The sequence below is a fragment of the Pogona vitticeps genome, chromosome 3 (assembly GCF_051106095.1).
Source record: "Pogona vitticeps strain Pit_001003342236 chromosome 3, PviZW2.1, whole genome shotgun sequence".
NCBI classification, from domain to species: Eukaryota; Metazoa; Chordata; class Lepidosauria; order Squamata; family Agamidae; genus Pogona; species Pogona vitticeps.
Genome location: NC_135785.1, coordinates 55,627,451 through 55,647,408, shown reverse-complemented (window position 1 = coordinate 55,647,408; position 19,958 = coordinate 55,627,451). Strand labels below are relative to the sequence as shown.

The window sequence follows — 19,958 nt, the reverse complement described above, 5'->3', positions numbered from 1 at the left end:
GGAAAAGCGGCAGTTACTTTGACAGCCGCTTGCCTTGCCTTTTGCCAAGGCACGGGGTTTAGCCCTTTGATCCCTGCTTTTTCTAATTTGGGGTTAGAAAAGGGGGGGTCATCTTATACTTTGGGTCGTCTTATAAACAGAAAAATATGGTAGTTTATTTCATTGTCACACCAACTGTATGTAGTTTAAGAATATAACTTATGACTTTTGATATACAGCAGGATAATCAATGATTTTGGTCAGCTCACATTTTACAAAAACAAGACAGAGTTCTTCTCTTCCCCCCCCCCACACTTTCCCACCTATTCAGTTTGGCTTCTCCACTAATGACAGTAGAAATACCAACGTGGAGAAAGTAAATACCCCCAGATAGGTTTGTTTCACTTAAGCTGCCATTACAACAATCCTTTTTATGAGATTAACTTCCACAATATGTCATATATACTCACTGTGCCTGCATGAATCTGTTATTCTCATAACTTATGCATGCTGGCCAGTGGCCAGAATCCTACCAGGATTTAGCTCTAGAGTAAATGAAATTGTAGATACCATGGTGGCTACCATATTTTTCCATGTATAAGACACCCCGATGTATAAATCGCCCCCCACTTTTCTAATCCAAAATTAAGAAATCTAAGTGGGGATTAGCAAGTGTAGGGAGAAAGATATCAAAGTGCTGCAGGATCACTTTGATCCCTCCTTTCCGCTCCCAATTGTTTTTGTTCTCTCCTCAGCTTACTTCCGTGTATAAGACGAACCTCAATTTTTAGTCTAAAGATTTTAGACAAGAGTATAGTTTTATACATGGAAAATATGGCAATTAGCAAGATGTCTAATTGTGTCTCAGGTATCAGGCAGTTAACTGGTGCCTTATTAATTCGCTGCAATTCACCACCAAAATTTTCCCCACTTACTCTGGAGTGAAATCCTGATAGGATTCTGGCTACTGTGTGCTTTTGGGGGGGGGGTGTTTCCTTCTGTGTCCCTCAGGGGACACAGAAGGAGACACAGATAAAGAATGGAACAACTGTGAACAAATGACTCCTGGGCAACAACAGCGTCCTGTTGGCAGATTCTTCCACTTCAGAAAAACCACTGAATTGCTTCTAATACAAATGAAAAACTAAATTACTTACAAGGCAGGAAGTTTTGAAAGAGCTGGAGGAGCTAAAGGAGAGCCATCAAGAACCAGAAGAAGGTGTTTGGAGTAACCACAAGGTTAGCAAAGTATGCCCTCCCCAAACAAGCTCCCCGTCAGAAACAACCATAATGAGAGAAAACAACAACACAAGAAACATCCAAGTGATAACTGAATACTGTACGCCCAGTAGTCATGGAATGCTAGGTATCAATTAGAAAGTAAAAGTCATGGGGGTGGGTAGGAGGAGTGAATGTTTCACTTAAACATACAGAATCCTGGAAGGCAGGCAACAATTTTGAACAGAAGCAGTGCACTGCTAGGAAGCAAGCATATACTGCTGGTGTGGGTTGCTGCAGGTCCCACTTGCTATGGTGTAGGTCTTTAAGTACAAAAAACAAACATTTCTCCTTTGAATCTTGCTCGTTCTGATCCATAAGTGCATTATTTCCATTCTCATATAGCTTTGCATAGGATCTCTGATTCCTGGATTTGAAACATATGTTTTCTAAATTTAGAATTCTAGCAACTCTGATTCTTGGATTGGTTATATATGGTTGCTGAATTTGTAATTCACTATTTAGGAATTTATTAATCATACTTTTCAATAAAAAAACTGAAAAGCTATTTCATATCTTTATATAACATTGCTTCTTGAACCAGAGAAATAGAAACAACTATTTTGATTTCAAAGAGAGTCCAAAGAGCAAAGAACTGCAAACCTATTCAGATTTTTGGAGATATCACAAGATATCTTACTGAGCAGTACACAATCTACTGTTGCTAACTCTGCTGTTTTTCCCTTCCCCTCTTGCAATCTCTCCAACACCTTCTGATGTTCTTTTTCCAGTTATAAAAAGAACAAAAACTATTTAAACAACATCACAGAACAGAGGTTACAAAAGTATGCTGCAAGTTGTATTTCATGTCACAGAATTAAGTCCTACAATCTTTGTCTGAGTCTAGAAGAGCACCACATTTAATTAGTTTATATATTCCAAAAGAAGGGTCTGATCCAGATACAAAAAGGTACATCATTTGAAATTCAATTACCCTCCACTCTAGATGGCTGCAAGTTGATGAATGTCTTGTCCTTACTGAAAAGCATAGCATCCGCAATTATATCTTGCTATGCTAAAGTTCTGTTTATAACTTTACAGCTGAAATGACACATTCACATTTGCAAGTAAACATATGTGAACCAGACCTCAGATTTCAAAAACTCTGTGACCATGTTAAATAATGAAGACCTCGTTTCAATGCCAGGAAGGATGCAAGTTTTTAACTTTTTGGGCTGTACCGACATGCCAAGCAGTAACAGAAACAGGACATACAGCAAATACCTTGGCATTTAACAATGGCCTTTTTACAAATGCAGACTTTGAACGGAGAGTCATCCTGATGAAACTCTCCAGAAGCCTCAACAGGGGTCTGAGAGAGCTGCAACAAAATTTCATGTCTTTTTAATGAATGCTATTTTCACAAGCATCAGCACTTTCATTCTCATTTTAAAGTTCATCTTTGATACTGAAATTAATTAGAGAATATATCCCAGCAGGAATGTTTTCAAAGAGACTTTTTGAATAAAAGCACAGAGATCAGAATATATGAAGAGCTATTTACATGGCTGCCTTCTCTATCAGTTCTGGCATCAAGCAAGCTCTTGCCCAGTCCTTTCCTACAGTCAATACTTGAAGTAGGATTCCAGAACTTTTTTTTTTAATACCCTAAACTTTCCATAAAGTTAAACATCAAATATGTAGACAAATTATCTTTATCTGCCACTTGATACGTTGGCTCAGTGGTGCCTCGCAAGACAATTGCCTCGCGGGATGATTAATCCGCAAGATGATTGGTTTTTGCGATCACTGTTGCGCTTTGCAAGACAATGTTTTCTATGGACAATTTTCGCAAGACGATGATTTTTCCCCATTGGAACGCATTAAATAGATTTCAATGCATTCCAATGGGGAATCGTGTTCCGCAAGACTATGTTTTCTTTGGACGATTTTCGCAAGACTATGTTTTTTCCACTGGAACACATTAGATTTCAATGCATTCCAATGGGGAACCGCCTTTCACAAGACGATGTTTTCGCAAGACATTTTTTTAGCTGAACGAATTAACATCATCTTGCGAGGCACCACTGTATCCCACAATTTCACTTCTAGATTAGTTCTGGTGAAAATTCAAACATTTTAAAAGACAGTGGTGCCTCGCATAGCGATGTTAATCCGTGCAGCAAAAATCGCTGCTAAGCGATTTCGTCGCTATGCGATTTTTAAAAGCACATAGGAATGCATTGAAATCCCTTCAATGCATGTCTATGGGCTTAAAACTCACCTTAAAGCAAAAATCCTCCATACGGCGGCCATTTTCGCTGCCCGGTAAGCGAGGAATCCGTCCCTAAACACAGCAGGCGGCCATTTTTTTTACCCGGCGGCTATTTTGAAACTACCTATCAGCTGTTGGAAAATCATCGCTATGCGATGATCAGTAAGTGAAACAGCGAACCGGTCATCGCAAAGCGATTTTTCCCTATAGGGAACATCGCAATGTGATCGCTTTTGCGATCGCAAAATCTTCATCGCTATGCGGTTTCATCGTTAAATGGGGCGCCCGTTAAGCGAGGCACCACTGTATAGTGAAATTGTGTGCATTTCCTAACTAATACCATAAAACCAAGAACTTTTATCATATTATGATCAATTTAATAATCACTCTTGTATGCATTGTTCAGTGACAAATAAAATACCACCAGACTATTTAAATACTGGCATTATAATTATCTTATAGTAAAACAAATTCTAATATCCTCATCTGAATCTTGTTTCAGTCGCCAAAAACTTAGTGAACTGTCTGAACATATTTCCATTTGAATGATGAGTGAATATAATTCTGTAATTCTCAAAATATGTTCTTCCAAAACTTAACAAAACATATTGTTTGAACAACAAATTAGTGCGTTTAATTACAGTATCTATGATTCAGTTCTATTTTTCTCTGTAACTGCTCTTTGGTCTAATGCATGTTAATGAAAGTTTAATTTAAAAATAATAAAACCCAGGTTAGCATAGCAAAGCATTGATTCATTCCCATTCACTAACTATTAGAAATGATGGCTCATTTTCTTGCTCACTGTTTCTGACAAATCAACTGTTCATTCAAAATCAGTCTGTCGACGTTAAACTTTCAGCAGCATCCTTTGGACCCACAGCATCCTACGGAAGACTGTACAGGGGCTTTTACCTCCATCTCTTCTACCAGTCTGAATGGATTAATTATCTTCTCCTATTTTTAAAAAAAGGATCGAAATGAGAGAGGAAGAAGTTGGACTCCAATTACAATATTAAATTCATTGCAAACGCAATGTAAATGGAGAAAGCAATATGCATTGAAACAATAAAACGATGCAACGATGGAAGAGTCAAAGCCCTGGAAACTTATTATCTTTATGGCACAGTGTATTTGTATCAAAACTGTTGTTGTTGTTGTTGCCATCAAATCCCTTCTAATTTATGACAGCTCTACGAATTAAAATCCCTCGCTGGGTATTTTCAAGAATCAATTAAAAACATGGATGTTTAGGCAGGCTTTCCCATCAGATAATTCCTGACGTCCTTTCTTTTCCCTTTCCCACATCTTTTCTATTCTATTTTAGTTTGTTTGTAATGTAAAACTATTTTATATGTATATTTATTGTATTATGTGTTATGTTGTTAGCCGCCTAGAGTGGTTCTCACACGACCAGATAGGCGGGATATAAATAAAATAAATAAATAAAATAAAATCCTCTGTAAGGTTAACTATTAATATTCCTACTGTGTTTCCCCAAAAATAAGACAGAGTCTTATATTAATTTTTGCTCCAAAAACGCTTTAGGGCTTATTTTCAGGGGATGTTTTATTTTACTGTCATGTCATCTTCTGGTTGCTGCACAATGCTGCACAATGGTGGAGAGCAGGGTTTCACTTAACTAGGGCTTATATTTCGAGCATCCTGAAAAATCATACTAGGGCTTATTTTCAGGGAAACAGGGTATTGTCCCTAAAATAGAATCAGAGAGAATGTTTATCCTTACAGCACTCTTTCAAGGCAGGTCAAGCAGAAGATAATGCACCTAAAGACATCAGGCAAACTAGATTATTTAAATCTGGGGAATATCTACATCCCATATATGCAATCACAACTTTTTTTTGTCTCTTACTGCTATTGTCATGTTACAATGGCTGAAATTCTATTGCACAGAGTAATATGTTACACTAAAGTAGGCCTACTGAATCACTGGGAATTTGGTAAGTCAGCTCCTCTGTAAGTTCCATTGATTCAAACAGGCCTACTCTAGTTGTCACTTGCTTTACAAATTGCACTTGGAGTAGGCCTATATGAATCAGTGGACCTTACAGAAGAGCTAACTCACCAAATCCCAATGATGCAATGGGTCTACTCTAGTGTGACTTCATATGCTAAGCAAAATGATTTCAGCAAATTCCCTTTTTTTAGACACAACCATGTCTAAACACAAAATATATTAAAGTGATTATGTACTGGCTAGGGCGAATACTTCTTATATTTTCATCCTTACTTTATTCTTCCCATAGGGCCTTTCCTCTCTACCATTCTTTGTGTTCCAGCTGTAAGGGCCTGGCTAGGTATAAAGGGGGTTGTAGTCTAATGCATCTGGATGTTACCATACTATCCTAAAATACCATGTGGCTTTACTGATACAGTATCCTCTAGCAAATGCTTTATATAAACCAGTACTGATCAAAACTGTGAAAAGCAAACATCACATTCCTCGTTGCATCAAATTCTATTGGGAACGAACTATTTCTTCCCCAAACACTTGGAAGTAAAGAAATTCCACCATTCAAAGAAATGCTGAAAAGATACTATATGACTACTAGCTGTCACTTTCAAACACTTTATATGACTGAACTCTTCATTCACAATTGATATACTTCGTATGTGTAAAGATGCAGTCAGTTAGTTTCTCTTTACTTTTTCACACTAATATTTCCGGAGGCCATTCATAGCATTGAAACCACCAGCAAGAGAAACCACAATGCGGCAGTAGAGGAAAATAAATGTGTGTACAGTAGGTGGTGCTGTTGCATGTTTCAAAACCACAACGTAACATTGGTATGATAGTGACTGGGAACTTGGAACTGTCTCAAGCAGCAGAATGCCACCAAAACCATTTTTGGCAGGGTATATATATTCTGGCCAGTTTAACTGCACTGGATGAGACTTTGTGGGAGTTGTAGCCAAATACATCTGAAAGGCACCAGATTCAGGAAGGCATTTCTAAACATAACAAAACTCCCACATTTGTTGTTCCCCGTATCTAATATTTAGATATCAGCCCCCTTTTAAAAGCCATCAAAATCAATAACCACTTTTGCATTGCGTGGCACTTTAACTACTTGAGTTAATTACTGACTGTGGAAAACTGGTAACTCCTTCTGTTAGGGACAATCTGAAATTACTATTGTGCAATTTTACAGGCTGTCTCTAAGCTATAGCATTATGTGGAGGAACAGTAAGAGGATACTGAAACCTTAGGACTAAAAAAAACACCAAGTTTCTATGGACCACCACCCCTTTCCTCCGATTCACATCACTGATTAACAAGCACCTCTCACAAATATGATGAAAGGGGAAAAAAGTCACACCCTAACCATTCTTGCCCTTTACTTTCTTAGCTTTATGAAACTCCATGTTCACTTTCTTTGAGAAGGAAGTAGTGCTTCCTTTCTGGCTTATAACTTGTCCCAGGGTTTTCTAGGCATAAAGTAAACAGAAGTGACTTATCACCCTTCTGGAGGCACCCTAGCACTGTGCAGCCTGTGTAATCTTCTTCCAAGAACTACTACAAGGAATCAAACATCGGACCTCTGGCTCCACAGATCCTACAGTATGACTGTACTTGGCAGTGGTACCTTGTTAGATACACCTATCCCAAACTGTAGCCATCAATGGTGGTGGCAAAACATTTATTGAAAGTTTTGGTTGATGCTGCAAGCAGATGGTGGTGGCCTAGTACAGTGGCGCCTCGCTTAACGACGATAATCCGTTCCAGGAAAATTGCCGTTAAGTGAAAACATCGTAAAGCGAAATTAAAAACCCCATTTGAAACCCATTCAGTGCTTTCCAATGGGGTAAAAACTCACTGTCCAGCGAAGATCCTCCATATGGCGGCCATTTTCGCTGCCTGTATAGCGAGGAATCTGTCCCTAAGCACAGTGGGGAGCCATTTTAAGCACCCGGTGGCCATTTTGAAAACCAGACGATCAGCTGTTTTTTATTGTTGTAAAGCGAAAATCGTTTCCCGAAGCAGGGAGCCGATCATCGCTAAGCGAAATTCCCCCATTTAGACCATCGTTTTGCAATTGCAATTGCGATCGCAAAAAGATCGTCGTAAAGCAGATTCGTCGTAATGCGGGGCAATCGTTAAGTGAGGCACCACTGTACTGGCACTTAAGGACAGTTCTCTTCATCTGCATCTGCTAGTACCACCACATTAACAGCAACAATCCTACATGTCATGAGTAGCACTTGTAGTGTGTGGCATGAACAAGATACGGCATGCCACCCAGACTCAGTCAACCCTCTCATTCATTACCATCTTCCAAGTTAATGGCATCAGTTGCAGTAATTCCTGCCAGGGTTTTAGCATGTGCCAGGGACACTGCATGCTGGCATGAAGCTTGCTAACAGCAATCGAAAAAGTGAGAACTAGGGACTAGCAAATGGAACTGGGGAAGAAGTAAAACATGACTCTGCACTGCTGAACCAACAAATCTGGATGACTATCTATACAATACACAGTAACATTTTCAAAAATCAAAACTGAACAGTGCCAGGAAAGATCTCCATTACCGGTACGTCTTATTTTGGTCCTTAGCTGACATTTTAAAATGAATTTTTTAAAAATTCCTGGGCAGCAAAAGCCAGACTATACTTTATATGTACATCTGCGTAAAACTGCACAAAAATACAACCACTCTGTATCTACACCCAGCCACAATTGCTAATAAGCTGTTTAGTAATCTAATGTAAATGTACTCATTCACTTTATGTGAGACTCTTTAATGTGTACATCAATCAAAACCATCCAGTTATGGTTTAGGATCCTTTTTTAATTAATTTTTTAAATTTTAACTATAACGTAAACATAAAATAATGTACATAAACCAAAATACAAATTAACTGTGTTCCCCACCACCATAGATGGGACCTCTTGCAATAATCTTCTTCTTCCTTAGTCCTTCCTTGCAATAGTCTTCTTCTTTTATTGTCATCTTCTACAGAACTGCATTGATTCTTGATTTGGAGCTTTCCCTTTTCCTCTTGTTAGCACATATTCCAAAAATCTGCCCCATATCTCATAAAAATTGTTCTTTTTCAACTCTCCTTTCTTAGCCTTTAAATTACAAGTTAGCTTATCATTTATAGCTACATTCCATATTTCATTATACCATTCATCCATTCAAAATTCAGATTTGATTTCCGTTGCCTAGCTCTTATTAGTCTACCTGCTGTTAATAAATTGGTAATCAATTCTTTAGTCATCATATTCCACATTCTCAAATATTGATAAAGCAATCTCAGGATTAAATTCTGTATCTTTTTCACATATGTCATTTAGTTCTTTAAAGATTAGTTTCTTTAGGATTTAGGCTCCTAGGTTTAAGATCCTATAATAAATGGATTGTCTAATTCAACCCTTAAGGGGGGGAGAAAGAAAGAAAATAGTGCCCTTGGCATTTAATTAAAGTCTTACAGTACTACTAGGCTCTTGAAAGCTAAATGCAAGGCCAGGGAACATGATTAAAAGATCAGGAACAGATAAAAGTGCAAGGCCAACCACTGCAATCCTAGGAATAGTATTTCTATACACCGTAAAAAGAAGAAAAAGACCTAGGATTATAGCTAAATTGCCAACCAAGAAAATGGTTAACTCCTGACACAAGTCCACAGCCATGGATTGCTCACTCCCTTGGATTTCCTATCTTTGAATGTAAGATAATACTCATGTCACAAGAGTGCAGAGATTATTAATGAATGGGCTAAGAAGACAATAGGTTATTGCTCTGACAATTGATAACAGAGACAAGGAACCTTTGCCTCTCCACATGTTTTGGACTCTCATCTCTCCAGTCAGTATGGCCAATGATAAGGAATTATAGCATAAGTAGTACAAAATATCTATAAGGCAAAAGATTCTTCAGCTTTGACTTACAGACTGGGAACCTGCTTGCACCAGCAAATTTGTGTGGTTGCTCACTTTTTTTAAAAAAAAAATTACTGATTCTGTGGCCCTTTCGTTGCTTGTTCTTGATTACAGTTCCACTTTTTCTTTCACATGAGAGTCATTCTCATATTCAAGTGATAGTAATCTTCCCGTTGTTGATAGGGACAGATATCTTGCAATCCAGCCTGGTCCTTGCTGTATTGCTGTTATTATGTGCTATCAAGTCCTTTCCTTATGGCAACCCTATAAATACTGACATCCCAAAAGTCCTACTATTAACAGTTCAGCTTAGGTTTTGCAAGTTAAGGGCTGCAGCTTCTTCCACTGAGCCAATCTACCTTATGCTAGGCCTTCCTTTTTTCCTATTGCTTTCCACTATCCCTACAATTATTGCCACTTTTTAGTAAATCATGTCACCTCACAATACGCTCATGGTTTGCTTGCCTTCATTTAATTATTTTGGAATCCAGTAAAAGTTCAGGCTCAATCTGATCTAGAACCTACTTATCTGTCTTTCTAGCAGCCCATGGTATGCCTACATTTCTACTCCTAACACCACATTTTGAACAAATTTAAATTTGCATAGCTACCGTCATGGCCAAAAATATTGGCACCCTTGCAGTTGTGTCAGAAAATGCAACCCTTCTCTCAGAAAATTGTTGCTGTTGCGAATGTTTTGGTACTCACATGTTCATTTCTTTGGTTTGCATTGGAACAACACAAAAAAACAGAAAAGTCAAATCTGATACAATCCCACACAGAAACCCAAAAATGCACTGGCCAAAATTATTGGCACCCTGTCTAAATTGTAAGAAATAATTGCTTTTTAAGCATGTGATGATCCTTTGATTTATATGTGACCCTACTAAGATGTTTCAAAAACCTAGCACACTACTGAAAAGCAAAAATTACAACTAACGTATAGAATAAAATTGCTTCATACAAGATTACTTCTTTGGCCCAAAGAGTTGTGTGCACTCAAATAGCATTTCTTCAGCTTCTAAGAAAGAAGACTTTCCCTCCTCTCCCAGGAGATGTCAGGGACTGAACAAAAGATATTCTAAGCATTGAGTATTGGACTTGGAAGATCAAGGCTCTAATCCTCACTGGGCCATGAAACTTCTTTAGCCAGTCAAACTCTCTCAGCCTGACCTACTCCAGGAGGGTCCTATGAAAATAAATGTGGGAAAAGCCACTTTGGGGAGCTCGTGGGAAGAAATGGAAGATATAAATGTATTTTTTACAGGAAACAAGATCCCAAAATCTATATGACCTTTAGGTCATAAATAGAGATGGGACGAATTGCCATTTTGTCGAGTTATTCTGCTTCAAGATTCATTAAAGCTGACAAAGCACGAAGCACAAAGCTCCTTCCCATGAACCAATGAAACACATTGGCTGTCTAAAAAAAAGCTGACCCCTCCACCCCCACAGCCTGCCCCCCTGCCCCCTTCCCAATACTGTCGCATCCTGACCTTGGCTGCCACAGTCTGCGCTGCCACTGCCACTGCCACCACCATCCACAGAGGCCTGTGCCATAGCAGCCTCCACAGTCACCATCTAGTACTGTTTGCTGTGATGGCCTCCACCACTATGGCCTGCCTTAAGGGAATCTAGGCTGCTCTTTGCAAAGACGATGGCTGCAGCTTCCTTGCCTAAGAGAAGGGCAACCTGGATTCCCTTAAGGCAGGCTAAGGGAATCTGGACTGCCTTTTGCAAAGATGGCGGCTGCAACTTCCCTGCTCTAAAAGAAGCCACAGTCGCCATCTTTGCAAAGGGCAGCCAGTGTCCCTTACAGCAGGCTGTGGCTGCAGAGGTCACCGCAGCGGGCGGCGATGGATGGCAGTGGCAGCAGATGACGGTGACGCTTGGTAGTGGTGGATGGCAGCAGCAACTAAGGTAAGTAGGGGAAGGGGGCAGGGGATAGGCTGTGGGGGTGGACAGCTGCAGGGCTGTCTTGCTGCCTATCGGCCTGCCAATCACCTGATTGGTGGGCCCATAGGCAGAATGGGAAGGCCACAGGAAGAGAGGGAAGGCTAGCCTTCCCTCTCTTCCTATGGGGGGACAAATAAAAATGGGGAAATATGACAAATACGAAGGGATGAATATTTAACAAATCAGCGATTTTTTACAAATATCACAATCCATTTTTTAATTTGTCCCCATGTGTAATCATAAACAACGGTGCCAGCTGTTTCCTTCTCTCTCTCTCTCTCTCTCTCTCTCTCTCTCTCTCTCCCCCTCTCCCTCTCCCAAAGCAGTAGCCTGTGGATGTGGGGAAGGATAAGTAGCTGTCACCAGAAATTTGAACCAATCACTTCTCATATTAGTCAAGAACCACACATAAGGAATGCAGATTGAAAGATTAAAAGACTGGTTAGAAAATATGGGGAACAAGGAGCAAATTAAAAATGAGATAATGATGGATAAAGTATCTTGGTATAATGTTATTCAATTAGAACAACAGGCAAAGGATTGAGAAAAATGGTAAATATAAGGAAATGATGAAATTTGAAGAGATTATATTACAAAAGGAAAGTGTAGGTGAAGATAAGGTAATAAAAGGGACAATCAATAAATAAAATCTACAAAATATTATTGGAAGCAGAAGATTAGGAAGATTTACTTAAAACATTATGGAAATATGTTCTAGAGAAAGAAATAAGTATCAGTGTTTGGGAAAATATATGGAATAGAGATAGACACAAACTGTGGTTTGGCCCACAGCATTGCCTCTGAGTGAGCAATTGCCTGGAGGAGGCAGAGGAGGGAATCATGCAGCGCCCATGGAACAACGTGGCACTCTGTGCTGCACCAAACTGGGCCAAACCACCAAACCGTGGTTCATGGCCATCTCTAACATAGAATATTATAATATTGAAATCTATGTCGGTAAGAATAAAAGAAAAATTTGATAGGTTAGTTTGGCAATAATACTTAACTCCAGTAAAACTAAATCAAATAGATGGCAATTATTCCAAGGTATGATGGGGAGGATGTCAAAAAAACAAGTACTTATTTTCATACCTGATGGGAATGCAAGATTATATCAAAATTTTGGCAATTAGTTTTTAAAGAAATAAATGAAACAAGTGAACTAAATTTAGCAGTATGTCCTAAAATAGTGCTTTCATCAATATTTTAAAATGAGGAATATAATCAGACAGCTAAAAAATTGGTTTCCAAGTTGTTAACAGCACTGAGATTTATTATAACCAGGAACTGGAAAACAATATACAATTTCAATTGAGTGATTGGTATAGGGAATTACGGTAGTTGGGGATATAGCTATTAATGATAAGCTGACATGTAATATTAAAGTTTAGAAAAGGATGAATTTATAGAAATATGGAAAGAATTTATTGACTTTGTAACTAATAAAGGGAAAGCCCTCTCACAACAGTCATTACAATTTTGGAAGCGGAATGGGGCTTCATGAAAGTAAATGGCTGCAACTCCCTATTGGTCCCAGGGGCAGGGAGAAGCATGTTTAGAAGATGCTTGTTAATTGCTTATTAGATGTTTGTACAATTTTGTTTATATTTTTGCTTTTAAAAACACATAAAAAATACCTTTCCGTAAGATTGTACTTCGGTGAGTATTCCATCTCAACCAAACTCTAATTATGGGTCTAATTTGCCTTTAATTAAACATTTAACCAAATGCAACAGTGAAGTTAAATTTCCTGTTTTGCTGACAGTGAGAGCAAAACTTCACCTTGTTTGTAACTTTATAGTGACCCACCCAAGATATAAGCAAAGCTATAACTTTGTATTCATACTGCATTGTACTTTTTTCATGGTAAGAAAGCCACTTTGAATTGTTTTTAACTGTAAGGCAACTTTAAAGTATCGTAAGTTTTAAAAACATACAATATCATTATAGGTTTTGTACCTTATGGTCACAAAAGTACCTGACTGGTCTAAGATATGCGAGCAGAGTTTATCGACTTTCATAGATAGATTGGAAGCCTCAAATTAAAAAACTTTACACCAAAATTGGGGAACCTATTAGTACCCATCAGTCCTAGCCAACCTACCTAATGACAGGGCATGGTGGAAATAGCAGTTCAGCAACCTTTGGAAGCCTGAAGATTCTCTATTCCAGTTAATATTTTCTTTCCAGTGTGGGAGTCTAGATTTTGCAACAGTTAACTGAGAATTATTTTGAAGCTTGCCGGTTAAATCCACGCCTGATTCAGAAAACCTAGTGGGTGATATTTTAGTGTACTACAGCAATAAAGAAGTGACATGTTTAATTACAAAAACAAAATTAATCACTTCCATTAAAGTTGGAACAAAGTGAGAGTTAAACCTGCAGACCCTCACTACAGTCTTCCCCTTGGGTTCTGGTGCTTATCTAAGAAATGTTTCTCCTGATCCCAGCCACCATCTCCTCTTCTTTCCTATCACAAACCAGTAGACACAAGGTTATCTTTTCTAGGACACACAGCTGTTTGCCTTCATCAGAAGAATCCAGAGTAGGGAACAGGATTCTTACAGGCAAATCAGTTCCACAACAGGGTCAGGGTTGGAAGTTTATGATCATGATCCAATTAAAGCATACGGTACTAGATGTACAACTAAGATCCTGGGGAAACCAGAGCATTTATGTTCCTCTAACATTCTGATTATAACAAACTGCAGTTTGCATTCATGCAGTTCGTATTAAATCTCAATGTACATTTCTTGTTTTCACCAAAAGCAAACTATAGACATGTTTTCAGATTAATGACAGACTTCTCCGTGTCACTGTCCTCTCATGAGCCACCTATGTGTATGGTAACATCAAAGCTGAAACAGGTTCACATATGTTTTACTCAATAAACTAAGTAAACTGTGAAATTTGGTGATTCATACTTGATGCCAGTCTCCTAGTGTAAGTCTAGACAAATATAACTACTTTCAGGACCCCTAACAACACACATTTAAACGTATTTTGTACACAGGTTGAAACCTGTGGCTACACAGCCAAAGTTTCTGGGTATCACACTTACCAACCAGTCTTCTCCTTGCTGGCTATAGAATTTGGAGATCTATAGGCCAAAAGGCCACATTTCCAATCTCCACTTAACCATGTAAAACAATCTACCGCTACAATCTGAAGAAAATATACTCAAACCTCCAGAATCTCTGTTCTCTGCTACTGAGTCTTAACTAACCTTCGGTTTCCCAGGACAACAGCCTGTGGGGGTTGTTTTTTTCTGCTCCACTGGACGGATCAAGAACTTCCCAGAAAACCTCGATTTTTGTAGAATAGCTGCCATATCCTCATCCACATCTACAACTCCTCCTTGCTGGAAGAGAGTAAATGAAAGGCAACAGACAAAATATTTATTCATTTATTTATTTATTTATTTATTTATTTATTTATTTATTTATTCATTCATTCATTCATTCATTCATTCATTCATTCATTCATTCATTCGATTTTTACCCCGCCTCTCTAGACAACGTCTACTAGCAATAAATAGACTTAGGTGTCTATAAAGAGAATAGGCAAGGCTTTTTGTTGTTCTCTGTTTCTCCCAACAGTCCCCTCTGACTCCAGCCCTACTTCTAGAACTGCCTCCCCCAAACTCGTACCTGCCAGATATTCTACACCTGCAGCCCGGTGCCCATCCATGGCCATGACAGGACCAGGCTGCGGAGACAGATCTCCCACTGCCCCCCGCACTCCCGCCCACCACACAGGGCAGCCCACTTTCACAGGGTGTATCAGAATTCCAGATGAGACATTAAATCTCTTAATTTTTATTTGGAAAACATGGGGGAATTATTAGAGGCAAGTTTTAAAGAGAGAATGAGATTTTTATGTTTGTCAAAAGGCAGCACAAGTTTCTTTAAAGGTGGGGAAAAACTCTGTTCTAGAATAACTACTGTCCTCTTTAAACTTTCCCCAACCCAGGCCCAGATTCCCCAAAGCCCAGATTGGATATTCCAATATCCAACTTTTGGTTTCCTAGATTGGGAAACAATGAAAGGAGAAATAATAATACATTTTTACACCAGCTTTGCTTCTTCTCTGATCTGCCATAAGGCCTCCCCCAGAGCTTTGCCACAAAGATCAAAGCAAGGGGAGATTCACTTACAGATCTCCTATAAAACATGGAGCTGAATATGCATACCAGAACTTCATACTGAAGGTATAAGGACAAGTATCAAACTCTGTGCCATATCCTGTCACCTCGTCATATTAATTATGAGCTTGTGACAAGGACAGCAAGCAGGTAATTGACACCAAAACAAATCCAAAAGTCATCTCAATAACTAGATATTTCTAGAAATGCTCAAGGCAAAAACTTAAATTTGTAATAGAAAAACCCACTTTAGTATACAGAATAAAGACCTTATTTTAAAAACTAATTTTAAAAAAAAGCTGCCATGAAGCTACTGCAGATTGTCTGCTAGCAATTTGGAATAATATAGAATAACAATACAAAATATTATGGTAGCTGATAATCAGGAGGTAAAATGTGTGCTTCACACCATTTCAGTTCCCTTCATATTTCAATAAAACATGATTCTGGCCCCCAGGTCTGTACCTTGAACTTGTAGTTAACATCAAACTCCAGTTCCTTCTCATGCCCAGTGATTCCACCTGTGTAAATAACTTCACAGCGTTGGATGGAAAAATCCTTGGGGATCTTGAAGAGGCGGAAAGTTGCAGAAACAAACTGGCACTCACCTGTAATTAGAGTATAGGGGCTTGCATCACAACCAGGATTAGAGACAACACAGATCAATTCCCAGATTAGAGCAAAACTTGGGTCATTCCCTTTTCAGATTGTAACTTTCAAAATCTTCCAGTCAGCACGGTGAGTGGTTATTGATGCACTGGGGAATAATACAGTGGTGCCTCGCATAACGATTTTAATTGGTTCAAAAAAAAACATTATGTGAAACATCGTTATGCGAAACACCATTTTCCATAGGAATGCATTAATCTGTTCCAATAGGCACGGATTGCCGTCCTTAAGCGAAAAAACCAATAGGAAACATCGTTAAACGATACAATGTTTCCTCCATTGGAATGTATTGAAGCTGACTCAATACATTTCAATGGCTTTGCGAAGTCAATTTCTGCAAAATTAAGTGTGTCATAAAAGGGTCAAAAATGGTTTTAAATGCTTGGATTAGCTTCTGCACCCTCTAAAACGGATGCAAAAGTTAATTTGGCTTTGATTTGACTTTTCGTTAATTTATGGTGAATTTTTTCCCCCAACTTTTGACAGCTGTCAAAATCTGACAGCTCCATTATTTCCTATGGGGGAAGAAAAAATTCACAAAAAATTAACGAAGACTCAGCAACTGTTCTAAATGCTTGGGTTCGCATAACGAATGTGATTTTAGGTCCCCTGCTTCACTTAACAATGTTTCCTTTTTCAATTTAAAAAGTGTCTTAGAAAAATCAGGTTTGCACATGACTTAGGGGGTCCTCTAACGAATCCAAGCATTTAGAACCGTTTTTGACCCTTCTAAGACACTTTTTAAATTGAAAAAAGAAACATCGTTAAGTGAAGCAGGGGACCTAAAATCGCATTCGTTATGCGAAGCATGGTCCCAAACTTCGCTAAGCGAAAATCGCCCATAGGAAACATCGTTATACAGTGCATATTATTTTCTAAAAAAACACATCGTTATGCGAATTCATCGCTAAACAAGGCAATCGTTAAGCGAGGCACCACTGTATTAGGATTGTCAAAAATTCAAAGACAAAGAAACTGTACCCATTGTGGTGTCATTCAGTGTTGTGCTTACCCAAATACTCCAAAAGAAAATGGACCTTGCCTTATTGAGGTGGTTTGTATTACACAGGTTTCCAGGCCGAAGTGGGAGTCTTAAGAATCAGAAAGGGCAAAGTATTTTGATTTGTCAATGTGCTGATCAGAATAATGTATAAATAATTATAAAAATAAGAGAACTCTTAATATTCTCATACAGTATTTTAGAAACAAATGGCCTGTTTGATCAAAGGGCCTTTCTTAATGCAAAGAAAAGCATGGCTAGCTCAAGGTCTTGGCCCAAGTCTCAGTCCCAATGCCTTTTTTCATCCAAACAGTGAATGATGAAGCGCCCTTTCCTTATACTTAAACCACCTCCTCTTTCATACCAGACTGCATCTGGGAAATGTAGCCTTCACAGTACCTTCAGGTCAATGGGTGTGTTCATACCAAGAAGAGGAGCAAGAACAAGAATGAGATGAGGCAAAGTAGTTGGAGGCTTACAGTGGACCCTTGACTTACAGACGGCTTGACTTACAGACTTTTTGAGTTACAGACTTCTCTGGCTGCAAAATTTAGGTTTGACTTGCAGACTGAGATTTGACTTACAGACCAGAAAAAACCCAAAATGGAACAAAAACGGCCTGTTACGGGATTAATCGGTTTTCAATGCACTGTAGGTCAATGGAGACTTGACTTACAGACTTTTTGACTTGAGAACCGCCTTCCAATGCGGATTAAGTTCTCAAGTCAAGACCCCACTGTACTACATTCTAGCCTTGCAAAATGTATTAGGGTTTGCTTGTTTCTTACCCACAACACTTTCCAGCTCCTTGTTGCCAATAGTTATTCGGGAGGCAGTCACCAACCGAGGTGGCTGGAATCCAACTTCCTGAGCAATTTTGTAGAGATCCTTCCACCACAGGGCTCCTCCTAGGCACTCGCCTAAAGATGGCACAAGGACAAAAGGTGCCCAAGTAATCAAAAAAATCAATAGCATATAAAAAGTACATAGGCCAGGTGTGGAAAGACAATGACTCTCTGTCTCTCCTCATCAGATCAGGGTGCTAAAAATTCCAACAAAGAATTTACAGCTGTTGTTGTTGCCCTGTGTTGCCTCAGTGCTAGTCAAGGGAAGTGAAATTAGCATAAATTTGCATCGATTAACAAGCTTCATAAAAATAGAAGTTTTCCGAATATGTGCACTACATAAGCAAAAACTTGTTTGCAACACTGCACATAAGAATGCACAAATGGGCCCTTTTAAAGAGAAAGGTGGATGGGTGGGTGGGTGGATGGGTGGGTGGATGGATGTTTCTCTCACACACACCAATTGTAATTGTTGAAGTATGGAGTAGCTGCCCAACACTATGCCTCAAGGGACAGACTATCTGAAGGGAACAACAAGGTGACATTCTAGAAAACAAACTGGATCTTGAGAATCCTGAAATAACATGCCTGGCTTTCAGGAAGGGGTCAAGAGACATCTTTGCAAGACTTATATCTCAAACTACAGACCTGACATATAGCAGCAGGCTACATGCACATAACTGCCTGCAGACTGAAACAGACTATGAGCTGGGAGAAGAATGAAATACATTGTAAGATGGAAATGATCCAATATGAAGCAAATCTCATGAGATATGTTTGATTGGAAAATGCAATGCAAGCTTTGGATTTTGCAACCCTATATTCACAGTTGGGGGTCTGGGTAGGCAAATCCACTCACCCCATAAGACTCTGTGTTTCCTGCTCACTTCCGGCAGATCATGGCTGGCATACACGTCAGTGAAATACATCTCCCCTCCCACCTGGAAAAGAGGTCAACAGCAAGCAAATAAATAAAACATCCACTTTCTCATAGCCAAAAAACAATATGCTTGAGGGGGAAAGGAGATATTACGACTTCATCAAAGTCAAGGGAACAGTTTCACTGAAGCTGAAATGCCAGCCACTCTTCACTGCCCTCCCCCCAAAATCATCTGCCATGGATGTGCTGTGTCCGCAACGTAATGCAACTCAGCCAGATACACTCATCAGTCAAGGTCTTTGGAAGCAACCCAGTCTTTCCTTGTAGGAAAGTCAATACTCCTCCTGTTCCTCCTTTCTTTGTACAGAGGAAGTAGCAACAGTCAGGAACCCAAAAACTTCACAGTCAAAATCTCAATCCAAGTTGTACATCTCATTCTTAGAGCTTGGAAAACTTACTTTTTTGGACTATAATTCCCAGAATCTCAAAGACAACATGGGCAGTAGCAACAGAGGGACACTAGACTTTGTATTTCTTCCACATTCTTTAGGACCTGACTGGGAGATTGCGGAACATGAAGCGCACAAAACTAAATTTTCCAAGCTCTGCTCATTCTGCTAAAACCCTTAAGAACAGACCCTGTGCTCTGTATTTATTTGCACATTTATCTGTCCAAATGCTTCACAGAACCATAGAACTGACTTGGAAGGCGACCAGAAGGCCATTGAGTCCAATGCTCTGCTTAAGGCAGGAATCCAAGTCAAAGCAGATGTGACAAATCGTTCTCCAATTTTCTCTCGAACACCTGCAACATTAGAGCGCTCATCACCTCCTGAGGTAATTCATTCCACTGTTGTACTGCTCTAACAGTTACGAAGTTTTTCCCTGATATTCAGCTTTAAACTGGCTTCCTGCAGCTTGAGTCTATTGTTACATGTCCTGCATTCCGGGATGATCGAGAACTGATCCTGGTCCTCCTCTGTATTACTACTTTGGAAGTATTTGAAAAAGGCTATCAGATCTTCCCTCAGCTTTCTTTTTTCAAGGCTAGCCATCCACAGTTCTTTCAGTCTTTCCTCCAGCCCCTTGA

At 39.2% G+C, this 19,958-nt stretch overlaps 1 protein-coding gene across 1 annotated transcript in view; it reads right to left on the bottom strand.

Annotated features, from left to right (window-relative positions):
• Positions 1-2,034: 2,034 nt before the first annotated feature.
• Positions 2,035-19,958, bottom strand: part of AS3MT (arsenite methyltransferase) — a 33,031-nt gene continuing 15,107 nt past the window's right edge. Inside the window, exons 7-11 of the mRNA XM_020790906.3 lie at positions 18,848-18,929; positions 17,932-18,063; positions 15,940-16,082; positions 14,557-14,691; positions 2,035-4,429 (exon numbers count right to left, since the gene is read on the bottom strand). Of these exons, the coding sequence (XP_020646565.3) occupies positions 4,331-4,429; positions 14,557-14,691; positions 15,940-16,082; positions 17,932-18,063; positions 18,848-18,929 (591 nt within the window). The 3' untranslated portion in view covers positions 2,035-4,330. The remainder of the gene's footprint in view (positions 4,430-14,556; positions 14,692-15,939; positions 16,083-17,931; positions 18,064-18,847; positions 18,930-19,958) is intronic.